The sequence below is a fragment of the Ornithorhynchus anatinus genome, chromosome 14, assembly GCF_004115215.2.
Source record: "Ornithorhynchus anatinus isolate Pmale09 chromosome 14, mOrnAna1.pri.v4, whole genome shotgun sequence".
Taxonomy (NCBI): domain Eukaryota; kingdom Metazoa; phylum Chordata; class Mammalia; order Monotremata; family Ornithorhynchidae; genus Ornithorhynchus; species Ornithorhynchus anatinus.
Genome location: NC_041741.1, coordinates 40,092,562 through 40,105,337, shown reverse-complemented (window position 1 = coordinate 40,105,337; position 12,776 = coordinate 40,092,562). Strand labels below are relative to the sequence as shown.

Below are 12,776 nucleotides of genomic sequence, written 5' to 3'. Positions count from 1 at the left end.
GATAGCTGACAAGTGGCAGAGTCAGGATTAGAATCCATGACCTTTGACTCCCAAGCCATGCTCTTTCCACTGAGCCACACTGCTTCTGTTGTCTGGAATGTGTGCTGCTCACCTGTTTCCCTGAGACCCTGCCAGAAAAGGTAAATTTTTTGCTCTCACCCTAAGCTATTTCCTTGGTATCTAACAACTCTCTCATGGCAATCTCACATTTGGGTTTGAGTTGCATTCCACCTGAACAGGTCTCTGACTCCTTTCCCTAGTAATGGGACAATATAATGAAAAGTCCAGGTTGTCCAGGACCTGTTCCTCACCCACCTTCATTTGTTCTGGTAGGTGGCTTCCTACTGCCATGAAAATTCAACCCAAGAGTTGGGAGACAATCCCTCCTTCATTGGGAACGCCTTGTACTATTACACCGAGAAAAGGCTTAGCCCTTAGCAGCCCCATCTGCCTTGGCAGAGCCCCCGTACCGGTGTAGGTGAAGGTCACGGATGTCACCAAGCCAACCCAGAACCTTTTCCCAGTCATGAATAAACCACACCTCCACACACAGAACATTTTTTCTTTCTTCAATTTAATTGAAGTTACTTAGAAAAATAATCAGGCTTGAATGGCTTTTTTTTTTGAGGAAGGTTCATGGACATTTTACGCTTTTGTTGGCAATCTAATAATTCAGCTTCTTTCTTTAACAGTACATTAAGATACGAGGAGTTTTCTACAACAAGCCTTCTACTGCATACAAATAGGTAAAAAAAAAATCCAAACCCACATAGATGTTAAATTATATGTACATAATATATACTGTGCATGCACGTAAGAAAATAACACTCTCTGTAACAAGAGTAATCGTAAAGACAGTCCCTTTTGTACCTGAAAAAGTGCAGCAGGCCACAATTCACCTTACAACATCAAAGGTCCAGCCTACTTGAAGAAGCTCTCTTAACCTGTGGAAAAATTCACTCTTTGTTGCAGTGGATGAGACTTGACAGCTAGCTCTTGAAACAGCCTTGCTGGGGAAACCACGGGCATCCTTGAGGTGAGCTAGGGGTGGAGCGGGAAGGTGTGTAATCAAGAAAAACAGTTAGAAACTGGAACGTCAAATAAAGTTTCCATGTGAGATGGGAAAAAGGTACCTGAAATTTCCAAGTCCTGAGTACCCAGTATCGCCTGCTGGTGAAGGTAAAATTGTGTACTTTGTGATGACCGGTAGAATGAAATTTGCTCTTCCCCTGTGGTTTCTGGGTTGTTTGCACTAGCCTTGGCTGCCTTCTTGATTTGGGAAAGAGCTTGGGTTTCACTTTAGTGGGGGTATGGTTTGGGATTCCCTGGCTTCTGCGAGCTCCAGAGGACAAAGCACTTAATCCTGTGTGGGAAGGCAGGACAAGAAGGTGGTGAGTCTTGGACTCTGATCCTCTCTAGGAGTTTATTTTTGAAGGCTTTTAGATTTGTCCTAAACCAGGAATGGTGTCTTAAGGACAGAGAAGCCAGAGGGGATGTTGGGATCCGGGACACTCTGCTGATTCCAATAGAAAGAGCTGATCGTGAGCTCCTTGAGGCCAGGGACCGCATCTACCAACTCTGTCATATTCTACCCTCCCAAGCACTTGCCTGCACACAGTAAGTACTTAATAAATACCAGATGTTGCATCACTTAACTGATCAGGCAGCAGAACCTGGTTACTTTAAATAGAGGGATGGAGAAATTTGCACATCACCTGCCAATTCTTCCTTGTTTAGAGAGATCATGACCCCTCGAAGAGGGTGGAACTAGAACATGACAGATATCCTATGTAATCAACTCTCAGAAATATATGAAAGAGGATCTACAGCCTTGCTTTATATTCTGTTTTTCAAAACAGTACCACTTCTGTTCCTTTCCTTTTCAAGTGGCAGGCTTCCTCTTTTTTCCAGATGCATTTTCACCCATCCATCTCCATTTTCTCTTATCACAAAGCAGTTGCGTCAAATCAAAAGACAACACTTCAAAAGGAAAGGAAAACATTTTAAGAGCAAAACAAAACTCTGGGAGACCCAGGTGACCTGGCTTTAAAGCCATACAGCAGTGTTAGCTCTTTCATGAAAACGCTCATTTCTTAGGTGTACACACGGGTGAAATGTAAGAAAGCTGGGCCCAAACCTGACTGATGCTGAACACAGAGCATGCACATTCAACCCATTAGTAACTTGTGGAAGAACTTGCAGCTCAGGGGGATCAATCAGTGGTATTTGAGTGTTTATACCGTGTGCAGAGCAGTATACTGGGAAAGAACAATATAACAGAGTTGGCAGAGGCGATCCCAGCCCGCATGAGCACCTTGTTCAAAGCCAAAATACATACCAATGGCCAGATGACTGGGATAGGCTCTGTGACAATGCCATCAACTTCTACAGGACATACAACTTTCAAGGAAAATTCTCGTGGGCAAGCTAACTGCTTGGCAAAACCCAAAAGCAAGGCAGGAAGCAGCCAATTAGCCCACCCTTCCTTTCCCCTCTTTCCTCCTCAGCTACATGTCTGTAGGATCCTCTAGGTAATAATAATCATTATGATGATGACTTGGTATTTGTTCAATGTTTACTATGTGCTAAGCGCTGGGGTAGATAAAACAGTGCAGTGCTGGGCACAGAGTAAGCGCTTAGCCAATGCCATATTTATTATAAAAGATAATCAGATTGGAAACGATCCCTGTTCCCTCCACTCCCCTATAAATATTAGGATGGGTGAACTCACCGGATTTGGAGGGAAGGAGGATTTTTGAAAAACAAAATCCCGCTCTGATTCAAGATCACCAGTTGTGGGTTTAGGGACGCCGTCACCTGTGGTGCCCGTCTAGACGTGCTGTATGGCAGAAGGAGGAAACGGAGAGGGCTGACCTCCACTATTCCGGTTGAGCCCGAGGCAAATAGGCCCTGTAAAATAGACTGTCCATTTTTACATCTCTAGAGCTACAATGACTTTGTTCTCGGCGCCGTCTTCCCTGAACGAGGCAACCTGGTAGAAGATCTGTCACATTTCACAAATAGTATTTCAACCGTGGCTACGGCTTCAGGTCTCCCGTTAGATATAGACAGTCGATCACTTGGAGATGCCGCTACTGCTTGCTCACTGAGCTTTCTAGGCATCTTATAATACACTTTTAATAGTTTCTGTGAATAAATTATCCAGTCTGTTTGGAAAGTCTGTATTCATTCCAGCACTAGATGTTGCCTTAAGACAACAAAACAAAAACCCACCGCAAATTCTCGTTATATACAGAAAGACAAACGGCTGCTACCTCCACACTCACCTTCTAGAAAAGGGACGTGTCTCATACTCTACTCCTGGTGTAATAGGAAATGGTGCAAAATCAGAAGCACAGACTGAGTGTTAATGAGGAACAATAAATAGAAAGTATCACTAGGCTAGGGGAAAAGAGGCTGTGAAGGCAACAATTCTTGAGAAGGGAATAGGATATTGCCACTTAGGAAGAGAGCGTGATCACACGGGCCATTTCTCCCTATCATCCTTCTGGGGGTTTTGGGGGTCGGCCCTTACAGTTCCCACCTATGGCGATACAGAACATAAATCAATCTCTAGCAACGGACACTTCACCCGTCACCTAACTTAGAATCCTTTTGGAATCTGCTAGGGACGGCCCTTGGCCGCCTTCAACAAACACAAACACTAAGGCTTTTTCCTCGCCTTGGGTTACAAGTTTTCACATTTGTCTCCATCAGGGATCTCTATAAAGTCCTATTACAAATCTGCTCTTAATCCTTCCTCTTCAGAGTTGGAAGGCTCGTCATCTTTTTGGAGTGCAGTATCAACCTTTTTATTGCTCCCGGAATTTCCAAAATTGCAGACTCAATAAATATTTTTCAACAATTGTTACCCATCGGCTCCATCGGAGGTTAATACCGAAGACAGTAGTGGCCCAACTTGGGCTCCATCCAATAAAGTATAAAACATATTTCTTTTGGCAAAGCACTAGAATTCTGCTGCCGCTACCCAGAGACCACGTTTAAATAGCTATAAATAACATTAGGCAGAAGTTGAAGAATGCACGATTAAATGAAATTCACCAGAACGCAATTAAAGTTTGAAACAATGTTGCAGTATTCATTTCTAAAACGAGGACATCACCATTCTGTTAGCCTGCCAAGAGAGCTGTCCTTCCCTACAAATGAATTAAATAATTCTCACTGTGCTGCTCGCAGCATCATTCAAAAAGAAATCTTAATTTACAAAATAACCCAGTACCCATATATTCATTTGGACAAATAAAAATCTTAAATAAAACAGGCGTCATTCCCGCTCTCTCTTCATTCCAGTTTCAGGTAGCTTGGCACTGAGTAATTGAACATTAAAAAATCAAGTTTGTACACCTCGAACAGCTGTGTCTGATGCTCCGAACTGATATTCTGGAAGAATTCCGTGGTCATTTCATCAGTAGTTCGCGTAGACTTTGCATAGGTGGGGAACTTCAGGTAGCTGCCTACTCCCGCCAGCTGAAGGATGTAATTGGAATCCTCTTCGAGCGTCTCATATTTGCCCACGAGGTCATAATGGATGTGGCAGGGATGGCAGAGGGAGTACACGGTTTGCCAGTGTTCGTTGAACGGCTCCTCTCTCTGGGTGTGGGGGTCAATGAGATAGGCCACGAACTCCTCAAATTTCACGTCATCCCCTCTGCGCAGGGCCTCCTGGGTGGCGTTCTTCCTCTGGCGCTTGACAATCTTTGTGCCATAGCGCTTGTGAAAGGAGGTGTTGTACTTCTGGGTGAATTTGTTCCTGTAGGCCGACACAAGTCTCTCGAAGGGCTCGCGGACGAACAGAAACTTCATGTAGCTTTTCAAGCGGTGATTGATCTCTGGGATGCTGTACTGGTTGAGGGTCTTCAGGTTGGAAGAGATGTGGGCTTCATTGGCTGGAATCTCCATGGGATCGCTGTATTTTCCCCGGCCCGTTAAGACCATCATGACTCTCTTCCAGTTGGTGCAAGCCACTTTGGGCACGTAGCAGTAGATGAGCTCGTGATCTTCATCCACCACCAGGTGCCGGAGGTCATTCGGAGTCAGCACGCGGCGTTTCCTGCTGGACACGCTGTTGGCCCGACAGGTGTCCGTGACCTGGTCTCTCCTCATCTGGTGGAGGATCGCCGTGTTCGACAGCTCGAGCTGTGGAGAGACACGGACAAACGTGAACTTCCGTTTTTCCACCGTTGGACATTTCACCTACCGAAAGATGATCAGATTGGAAACAATCCCTGTTCCCTCCACTCCCCTATAAATATTAATGCTGGTATTTGTTAAGCGCTTACTATGTGCAGAGCACTGTTCTAAGCGCTAGGGTAGACACAGGGGAATCAGGTTGTCCCACGTGGGGCTCACAGTCAATCCCCATTTTACAGATGAGGTAACTGAGGCACAGAGAAGTTAAGTGACTTGCCCACAGTCACACAGCTGACAAGTGGCAGAGCCGGGATTCAAACTCATGACCTCTGACTCCAAAGCCCACGCTCTTTCCACTGAGCCACGCTGCTTCTCATTAGGATGGGTGAACTCACCAGCTTTGGAGGGAAGGAGGATTTTTGAAAAATAAAATCCCGCTCTGATTCAAGATTACCGGTTGGGGGTTTTGGGGACACCGTCACCTGCGGTGACCGTCTAGACGTGCTGTATGGCACAAGGAGGAGTTGCCCGGCCCAACCTGGGAAGGTTCGCTTCCCCGATTACCTCAGTGATCCCAACCATCAACTTGGGTCATGACCAGACGCCCCCGCCTCTGGGCGGAGCGCCGAGTTGTTACAAAAGCGGTCATTGCCTTCCAGATGCCTGCAAGCCTAGCCGGTGGGTTTCCGCCTACTCCGTGTTCCCTTGCTCTTTGATACAACCTGGAATGAGGCTACAAGGTGGTAGTCCTTGACTGATCTCTCCGAGTGAAGAGCAGAGGCCCACATGATTCTTTCCCTTTCTGGATTCACTTCCCTGTCCCTCCCCCAGAAAGTGGTAGAGGCTGGAAAGATCTGTAGGTTCATAGTCGGGTTGGGTAAATTCATGGACAAGAAGACCCTAAGGAAGCATGTTACTTTGCACCCCTGAAAGATCAAAATATTGGAGTGTACAGTCCTGGTGGATTGGGAATAGGCCCTGTGCCTCTTTTGTCCTCTCCTAAGTGCTTAGCACAGTGTCTGGCCCTCCATTGGGCATTCAATAAATACCACTGCTGCTAATTGAAAAAAAAATTATGGTACCTTTTTTTTTTTAATGGTATTTAAACGGTATGTGTTCAACACTGTTCTAAGCGCCGGGGTAGATACGAGTTAATTGGGATGGACACAGGCCCTGTCCCACGTGGGACTCGCAGCCTAAGTAGGAGGCAGTAGCAATAGGGGAAGCAGCGTGGGTCAGTGGAAAAGAGCCTGGGCTTCGGAGTCAGAGGTCATGGGTTCGACTCCCGGCTCTGCCACTTGTCAGCTGTGTGACTGTGGGCAAGTCACTTAACTTCTCTGTGCCTCAGTTCCCTCATCTGTAAAATGGGAACTAACTGTGAGCCTCACGTGGGATGACCTGATTACCCTGTATCTCCCCCAGTGCTTAGAACAGTGCTCTGCACATAGTAAATGCTTAACAAATGCCAACATTATTATTATTATTTAATCCTCATTTTACAAATAAGGTAACTGCAGCACAGAGAAGTACAGTAACTTGCCCAAGGTCATACAGCAGATAGGTGGCAGAGCCAAAATTAGATCAGGCCCATGGTCTTTCCGTTAGGCCACGGTGATTCTCAAAACTCTCTGCCTCTCATACTACAACCCCCACTCCGGGAGGTTGGGATGTGGAGGGGGGCATCCCTTGATGAACAAAAACAAGTTCATATAGCTTTTCTCTCCACTCTCCCTGATCCTGTTTCTGGCTGGGATGTGGGGGTGGGGGTTGGGGATGTTGCTATTTAATGTGGGTCAATGCCCACCCTAACATCTCCCTTCCCTCCATCGATTTCCCTGCCCAGATGAAGATGGCAGCAGCGTGGCTTAGTGGAGAGAGCACGGGCTTGGCAGTCAGAGGTCATGGGTTCTAATCCTGGCCCTGCCACTTATCAGCTGTGTGACCTTGGGCAAGCCACTTCACTTCTCTGTGCCTCAGTTACCTCATCTGGAAAATGGGGATGAAGACTGTGAGCCCCATGTGGGACAACCTGATTACCTTGTATCTATCCCAGTGCTCAGAACAGTGCTTGGCACATAGTAAGCACTTAACAAATACCATAATTATTATTATCAGGACTTTGTGCACTGTTCATAGGAGGGCAGAAGCTCAATGTATCGCCCAATCGGATCATATCCTCCGAATCCCTGGCTTTTAATGATTGCCAGGCACATTCTAAATTCGGTTTTATGTTACAGCTGTGGAAAGGGAAAGCCAAATGAAAAATTTGCTCTATGTTTCCTAGTCAAGTCAAATGGCAGGGACTCTTGTGAGATGAATATTTAAATGCAGTTATGGATCCCATGACAGTTGGCAGAAAGTGTTCTTTCTGCAAAAAATTCACTTTAGAAATTTGTACTCTCTTCTCTAAATATGTTGAAGAATATAGTCACTGCTCTTCAAAATCATTACCTCTGTACATAATGCTATATATACACCCATGTACAATTTTTTTATGTCAGCCCCCTCAGCTCTCTCAAAATCATTTAAAATCATACAGCCTAAAAAAAATAAGCCACATGACATAGTGGATAGAGCACAGGCCTGGGAGTCAGAAGGTCATGGGTTCTAATCCCTGCTCCGCAACTTGTCTGCTGTGTGACCTTGGGCAAGTCACTTCACTTTTCTATGTCCCAGTTACCTCATCTGTAAAATGGGGATTGAGACTGTGAGCCTCACATGGGACAGGGACTGTGTCCAACTCAATTTGCTTGTATTCCCCCCCCCCCCACCGGCCCAGTGCTTAGTACTGTACCTGGCACATAGTAAGCACTTAACAAATACCATCATCATTATTATTATCCTCTAGACTGTAAGCTCCTTGTGGGGAGGGAACGTGTCTACCAACTCCAGTGTATTATACTCTCCCAAATATTTAGTACTGTGCTATGCACACAGTACCCACTCAATAAATACTATCGATCGACTGACTGAAGAGAGCGGATAAGTACGAAGGAGAGAGCAGATTCAGCACCTTAAAGGCAATGGTTAGGAACTTATGCTCAGCTCAAAGAAGAATAGGAAACTACAGAAGATTTCTAACTAGTGGGGAGGTCAGTGCAGCAAAGTGGACTGGAATGGAGAGAGACTGAAGGCATGGAGGCCAGTGAGGAGGCCGATGCAGTAGTTAAATCAGGGATACGACAAGTGCTTGGACCAGTGTGGCGGCCATTTGGATGGGAAGGAAGGTGTGGATCCTGGAAATGCTGACGAGGAAAAACCAACCGAAGCTTGGGACAGACCAAATAGCGGGTAATAGTAAATTTACACTACATTTAAACTCCTCCCTTTAGATTGTAACATCCTTAAAGGCAGGGGATCATATCTACCAACTCTCTTGTACTCTCCAAAGTGTTTAGTACAGGGGTCTGCACACAGTAAGCACTCAATAAGTGCCCTTTATGGATATTTATTGTGTGCCCCCCCAGAGGCAATGCACTGCAAAAATCCATTTCAGAAAGTACAACAGAGGCATACGGTACATTCCCTGCCCACAAAAAGCTTACATTCTAACAGCAGAGAGGGTAAAAATATCTACAGAGTAATGCATTATTCAAATTCCAGGTAGTAGTTACACTGAGGGCAGTAATAGCATTCATCTAACACCAAATGGTACCCCAGGGTAATGAAAACACAGCTGAGCTTTGCAAATGCCAAATTCATCGGGCTCTCTAACAATCACCACACTTAACAGGGATTAAGATGGGTAATTAATAGGAGTTAATTGCTGGAAATAACAAGGATATACTACGGGTGAATTCCACATTAAATTAATGCTTAAGGCGACTAAGCAAACGATCCTTTTTCCACTTTTCCACATTAATATTTAGTCAGTATTCCGGGGACAGAAAGTACCAGCACTTCGGGGCATTTACTGTTGCTTTTTAGAAAATTTACTTGAAAGAAAATGGGAGGAGGACGCGAAAGAAGTTCTGCCCGTTTAACCTATTTGAATTGCAAAGGTAGGCTTTGAAGAGAGTCAATTCCTGAGGGCCAGTTCACTACAAGAACAAGGTGATTGGCCATCATTTCGGCTCTTTTCAGTTGGACACAATTTTCAAGCCCTCTGAGTTCACGATGTCACAGCTGTGGAAGCTGTCTGCAGCTACCATTGTCTGCGTCTCATCACAAGTACACACAGCAATACAGTTTAATTTTATCACTAACTGGAAATGCGGGGGGGGGGGGGGTCACCATGACCGCAAAGATGAGAAACCTGAGATATTTCTATCATTTTCCCTCAGTACGGACAGAGCTGTAGTTTAGGAAGCTAAAGCCATTATCCGGTTTAGCAAGAAATGTACGAATTCCAGTCCTAGAAACTGTTCCTGGAAAAGCAGAAGCCCCTATTCAAAGGCAGGAAAATCTCATCTTTTCCCCATCAGTAGAGGTATGGCATTGAGATTTTCCACTAGAAACACACATTTTAGACCATCATGCCCTGGTACTATTTACTGCGCCCCTTCTACTGTCAGACACTGTTCTGTACAATATTTAGGCAAGGCGAGATTCCCTTCTTCACTCCACAAAGAGTTGGTTTTAGTTAGAGGAGTTAAATGGAGGTGAAAAGCTAAAGGCAAGCAAATCTATAACATTGTTTTTAAGGTATTTGTTAACTATTTACTATGTGATAAACACTGTTTTAAATGCTGGGGTAGGTATAAGTTTATTAGGTTGGACACCGTCCCAGTCCTGCATGGGGCTCACAGTCTAAGCAGGAGGGAGAAGTATCTCTATTTTACAGTAGAGGAAACTGAGGTGCAGAGAAGTGAAGTGGCTTGCCCAAGGTCACGGAGCAAGCAGTTTTTTTTTTGTTTTTTTTTTTTTGGTATTTGTTAAGCGCTTACTATGTGCAGAGCACTGTTCTAAGCGCTGGGGTAGACACAGGGGAATCAGGCTGTCCCACGTGGGGCTCACAGTCTTAATCCCCATTTTACAGATGAGGGAACTGAGGCACAGAGAAGTTAAGTGACTTGCCCACAGTCACACAGCTGACAAGTGGCAGAGCTGGGATTCGAACTCATGACCTCTGACTCCAAAGCCCATGCTCTTTCCACTGAGCCACGCTGCTTCTCATAACTGCCAAAGCAGTTGGCAGAGCCAGGATTAGAAACCAGGTCCTTCTGATCCTAGGCCCATGCTCTCTCCACTAGGCCACAAAGCTTCTCAATATTTCCAGGTTTAGAACATTTTCTTTTCTTTACTAGACTGTAAGCTCATTGTGGGCAGGGAATGCGTCTGTTAAACGGTTGTAGTGCAGTCTCCCAAACACTCAGTAGTGCTGTGCATACTGTGAGTGCTCAATAAATGTGACTGATTGATTGAATGTGATTGACTGATTTTGGGTGGCTCTCATCCGACTTTGATTTGTTGGGAGGGGAGAGAGGGGATGAGTGGGGTTGAATCTAAGGTGGGAGGCAGAAACAATGCCGGGGAGTAGTAAAGCAGAACACTATACCAGCTCTCCCCCTCCTACCTGACCTCACTACCTTCCTGCTATAATCCAACCTGCACACTTTGCTCCTCAAATGCCCACGTACTCACCCCAATCTCACCTATCTCATGCCCACCCTTTGCCCAAGTCCTCCTTCTAATCTGGAACACCAGCGCTTAGAACAGTGCTCAACACATAGTGCTTAAAAAATGCCATAAAACTCTCTCCGCCTTCATATCCAAAAGACCGCCACCCTCCCCTCCTTCAAAGCCTTATTAAAATAACATGTCCTCCAAGAGGCCTTCCCCAACTAAGCCCTAATTTCCCCTACTCCGGCTCCCTTCTGCTTGGCCTGTGCAATTGGATCTGTACCCTTTAAGCACTTGAAATTCACCCCACCCTCAGTCCCACAGCACTTATGAAAATAATTGTAATTTGTTGTAATATCTGTGTCCCTCTCTAGACTGTAAGCTCCTGGGGGGCAGTATACTGTATTCTCCCAATCACTTAGTACAAAGCTCTGCACACAGTAAGTACTCAGTAAATACCATTGATGGATGGATTGTGTCCATCAAGGTGAAGACTTTGTGCTCACCTCAATGGACAGAGTCCTTACCGCCCAAGTTCTTGAGATCCTGAGGTTTGGGAACCATCCAACGATCCAGCAGGCAGAGCTTAAGAGAGAGCACATTACCTTCCTGTTTCTTTTCATCCCAAATGTTTCTCTCAAGGTTTGGATTTTCCCCAGATATTATCAATCTGTTCAAAAATGAGGAAATGACTATAATCTAAATATCTCCTGATTCACATATTTCCTTAATTACAGAACACATAACCCCCTGAATAGCAGGTTTGCCATCTGCCGGCAGATATTTCTAGGATTTTTTTTTCTCCCTGCCTTCCTTTGATCTCTTGTACGTATAAATTATGCCAGACAAGGGCTGATTTCAGGAAAAGTCAAATATCGCTTGCAGACTCCAGTCTCCACTTCCAAAGAGCTCCTATATTTTTTTCTCCTCTTTGAGATGTCTATTTTTAATTTGGTATTTTTAAAAGGCAATGGTAATTGATTTAAGTGCCACTTTTAAGGACTGTTTTTGAGGAGTCTGTAAAAACTTTAATAGGCTTTTTCTAAAGCAAGAAAACCGGTTCCCTTTAAACCAAAACATCTCCTGTCGAGTTTGCAATTGCGCTCAGACACGAGAGCCTGAACCGGACAGAGCCTAACTAGGAGCAGACTGACAGGTCCACCGTCACAGCCTGAGATGGAGAGACTACTAAATAGACACACAAATACATATCATGAAAAATAGATTTGAGTGTTTGAAGATCTACCAGTTTGAAAATAAGGAGCTTTTGGTCTTGCTCATTTCACCTCCCTTTGTGTTTCTAATCGGGTTTCTGTGGTATGAAAACAATTAAATCCGCCAGGGTGAACAGCCCATGGGATGGGTCACTGAGTTAGAAAGCTCCCTGGAAAATTAGAGAAATGTCAACCACTGACTTCTTGATTGTGAATCCACATCTAATGTAAACAGAGCTAAGTCAAATGAGATGGGAGAGGTATTCGGGTCATCGAACACTGGGAGGGAGAAGAGAATGCACAGACTTATGTGTCTGCTTGAAAACCAGATTACTTTCCTGTAAAGTACCCTTGGATCACCTTCCCCCACCACCTCCCCATTACCCCCTTGGACCATATTCATCACCTTTTCTTCTCCAATCCTTTGGGGGCCCTTTGGGGGTTGTGGCTGAGTCCTTTTACTGCCTTTGGAAAACCAGAGTGGACTGGCTTTCAGTGAAAGAGGAATGTGGACTTGCTGAACTGAATTCAAACAAATGTTTTGCAAACCACTGGCCATGGGTAATCTGATAAAAATTTTCCAGTGACTCTCTGATCCTTCTTCCCCCTTTCCTGTACAGTCAATTACATATGTTGCTTCCCCCGTTAGAGTATAAGCTCCTTGTGGGCAGGGAACATGTCACTTCTCTGTTTTGTACATTCCAAGCACTTAGTACTCAATCAACAGTATTCATTGAACGCTTGTGTGCAGAGCACTGTACTAAGTGCTTGGGAGAGTACAATAGAGTTGATGGACAAGATCCCTGCCCTTGAGTGTCTTACACCCTTGTGGAGTTTACAATCTAGCAA

The 12,776-nt window shown here is 45.0% G+C and overlaps 1 protein-coding gene across 3 annotated transcripts in view; it reads right to left on the bottom strand.

Annotated features, from left to right (window-relative positions):
• Window positions 1-557: 557 nt before the first annotated feature.
• Window positions 558-12,776, bottom strand: part of CHST11 (carbohydrate sulfotransferase 11) — a 220,516-nt gene continuing 208,297 nt past the window's right edge. Inside the window, exons 3-4 of one of the 3 annotated variants that reach the window (XM_001508849.4) lie at window positions 2,732-5,157; window positions 558-1,041 (exon numbers count right to left, since the gene is read on the bottom strand). In XM_001508849.4, the coding sequence (XP_001508899.1) occupies window positions 4,303-5,157 (855 nt within the window). In that variant the 3' untranslated portion in view covers window positions 558-1,041; window positions 2,732-4,302. Of the gene's footprint in view, window positions 1,042-2,605; window positions 5,158-12,776 lie in introns of those variants that run through there. The other 2 variants (XM_007670031.3, XM_007670030.3) reach the window with 2 other exon arrangements.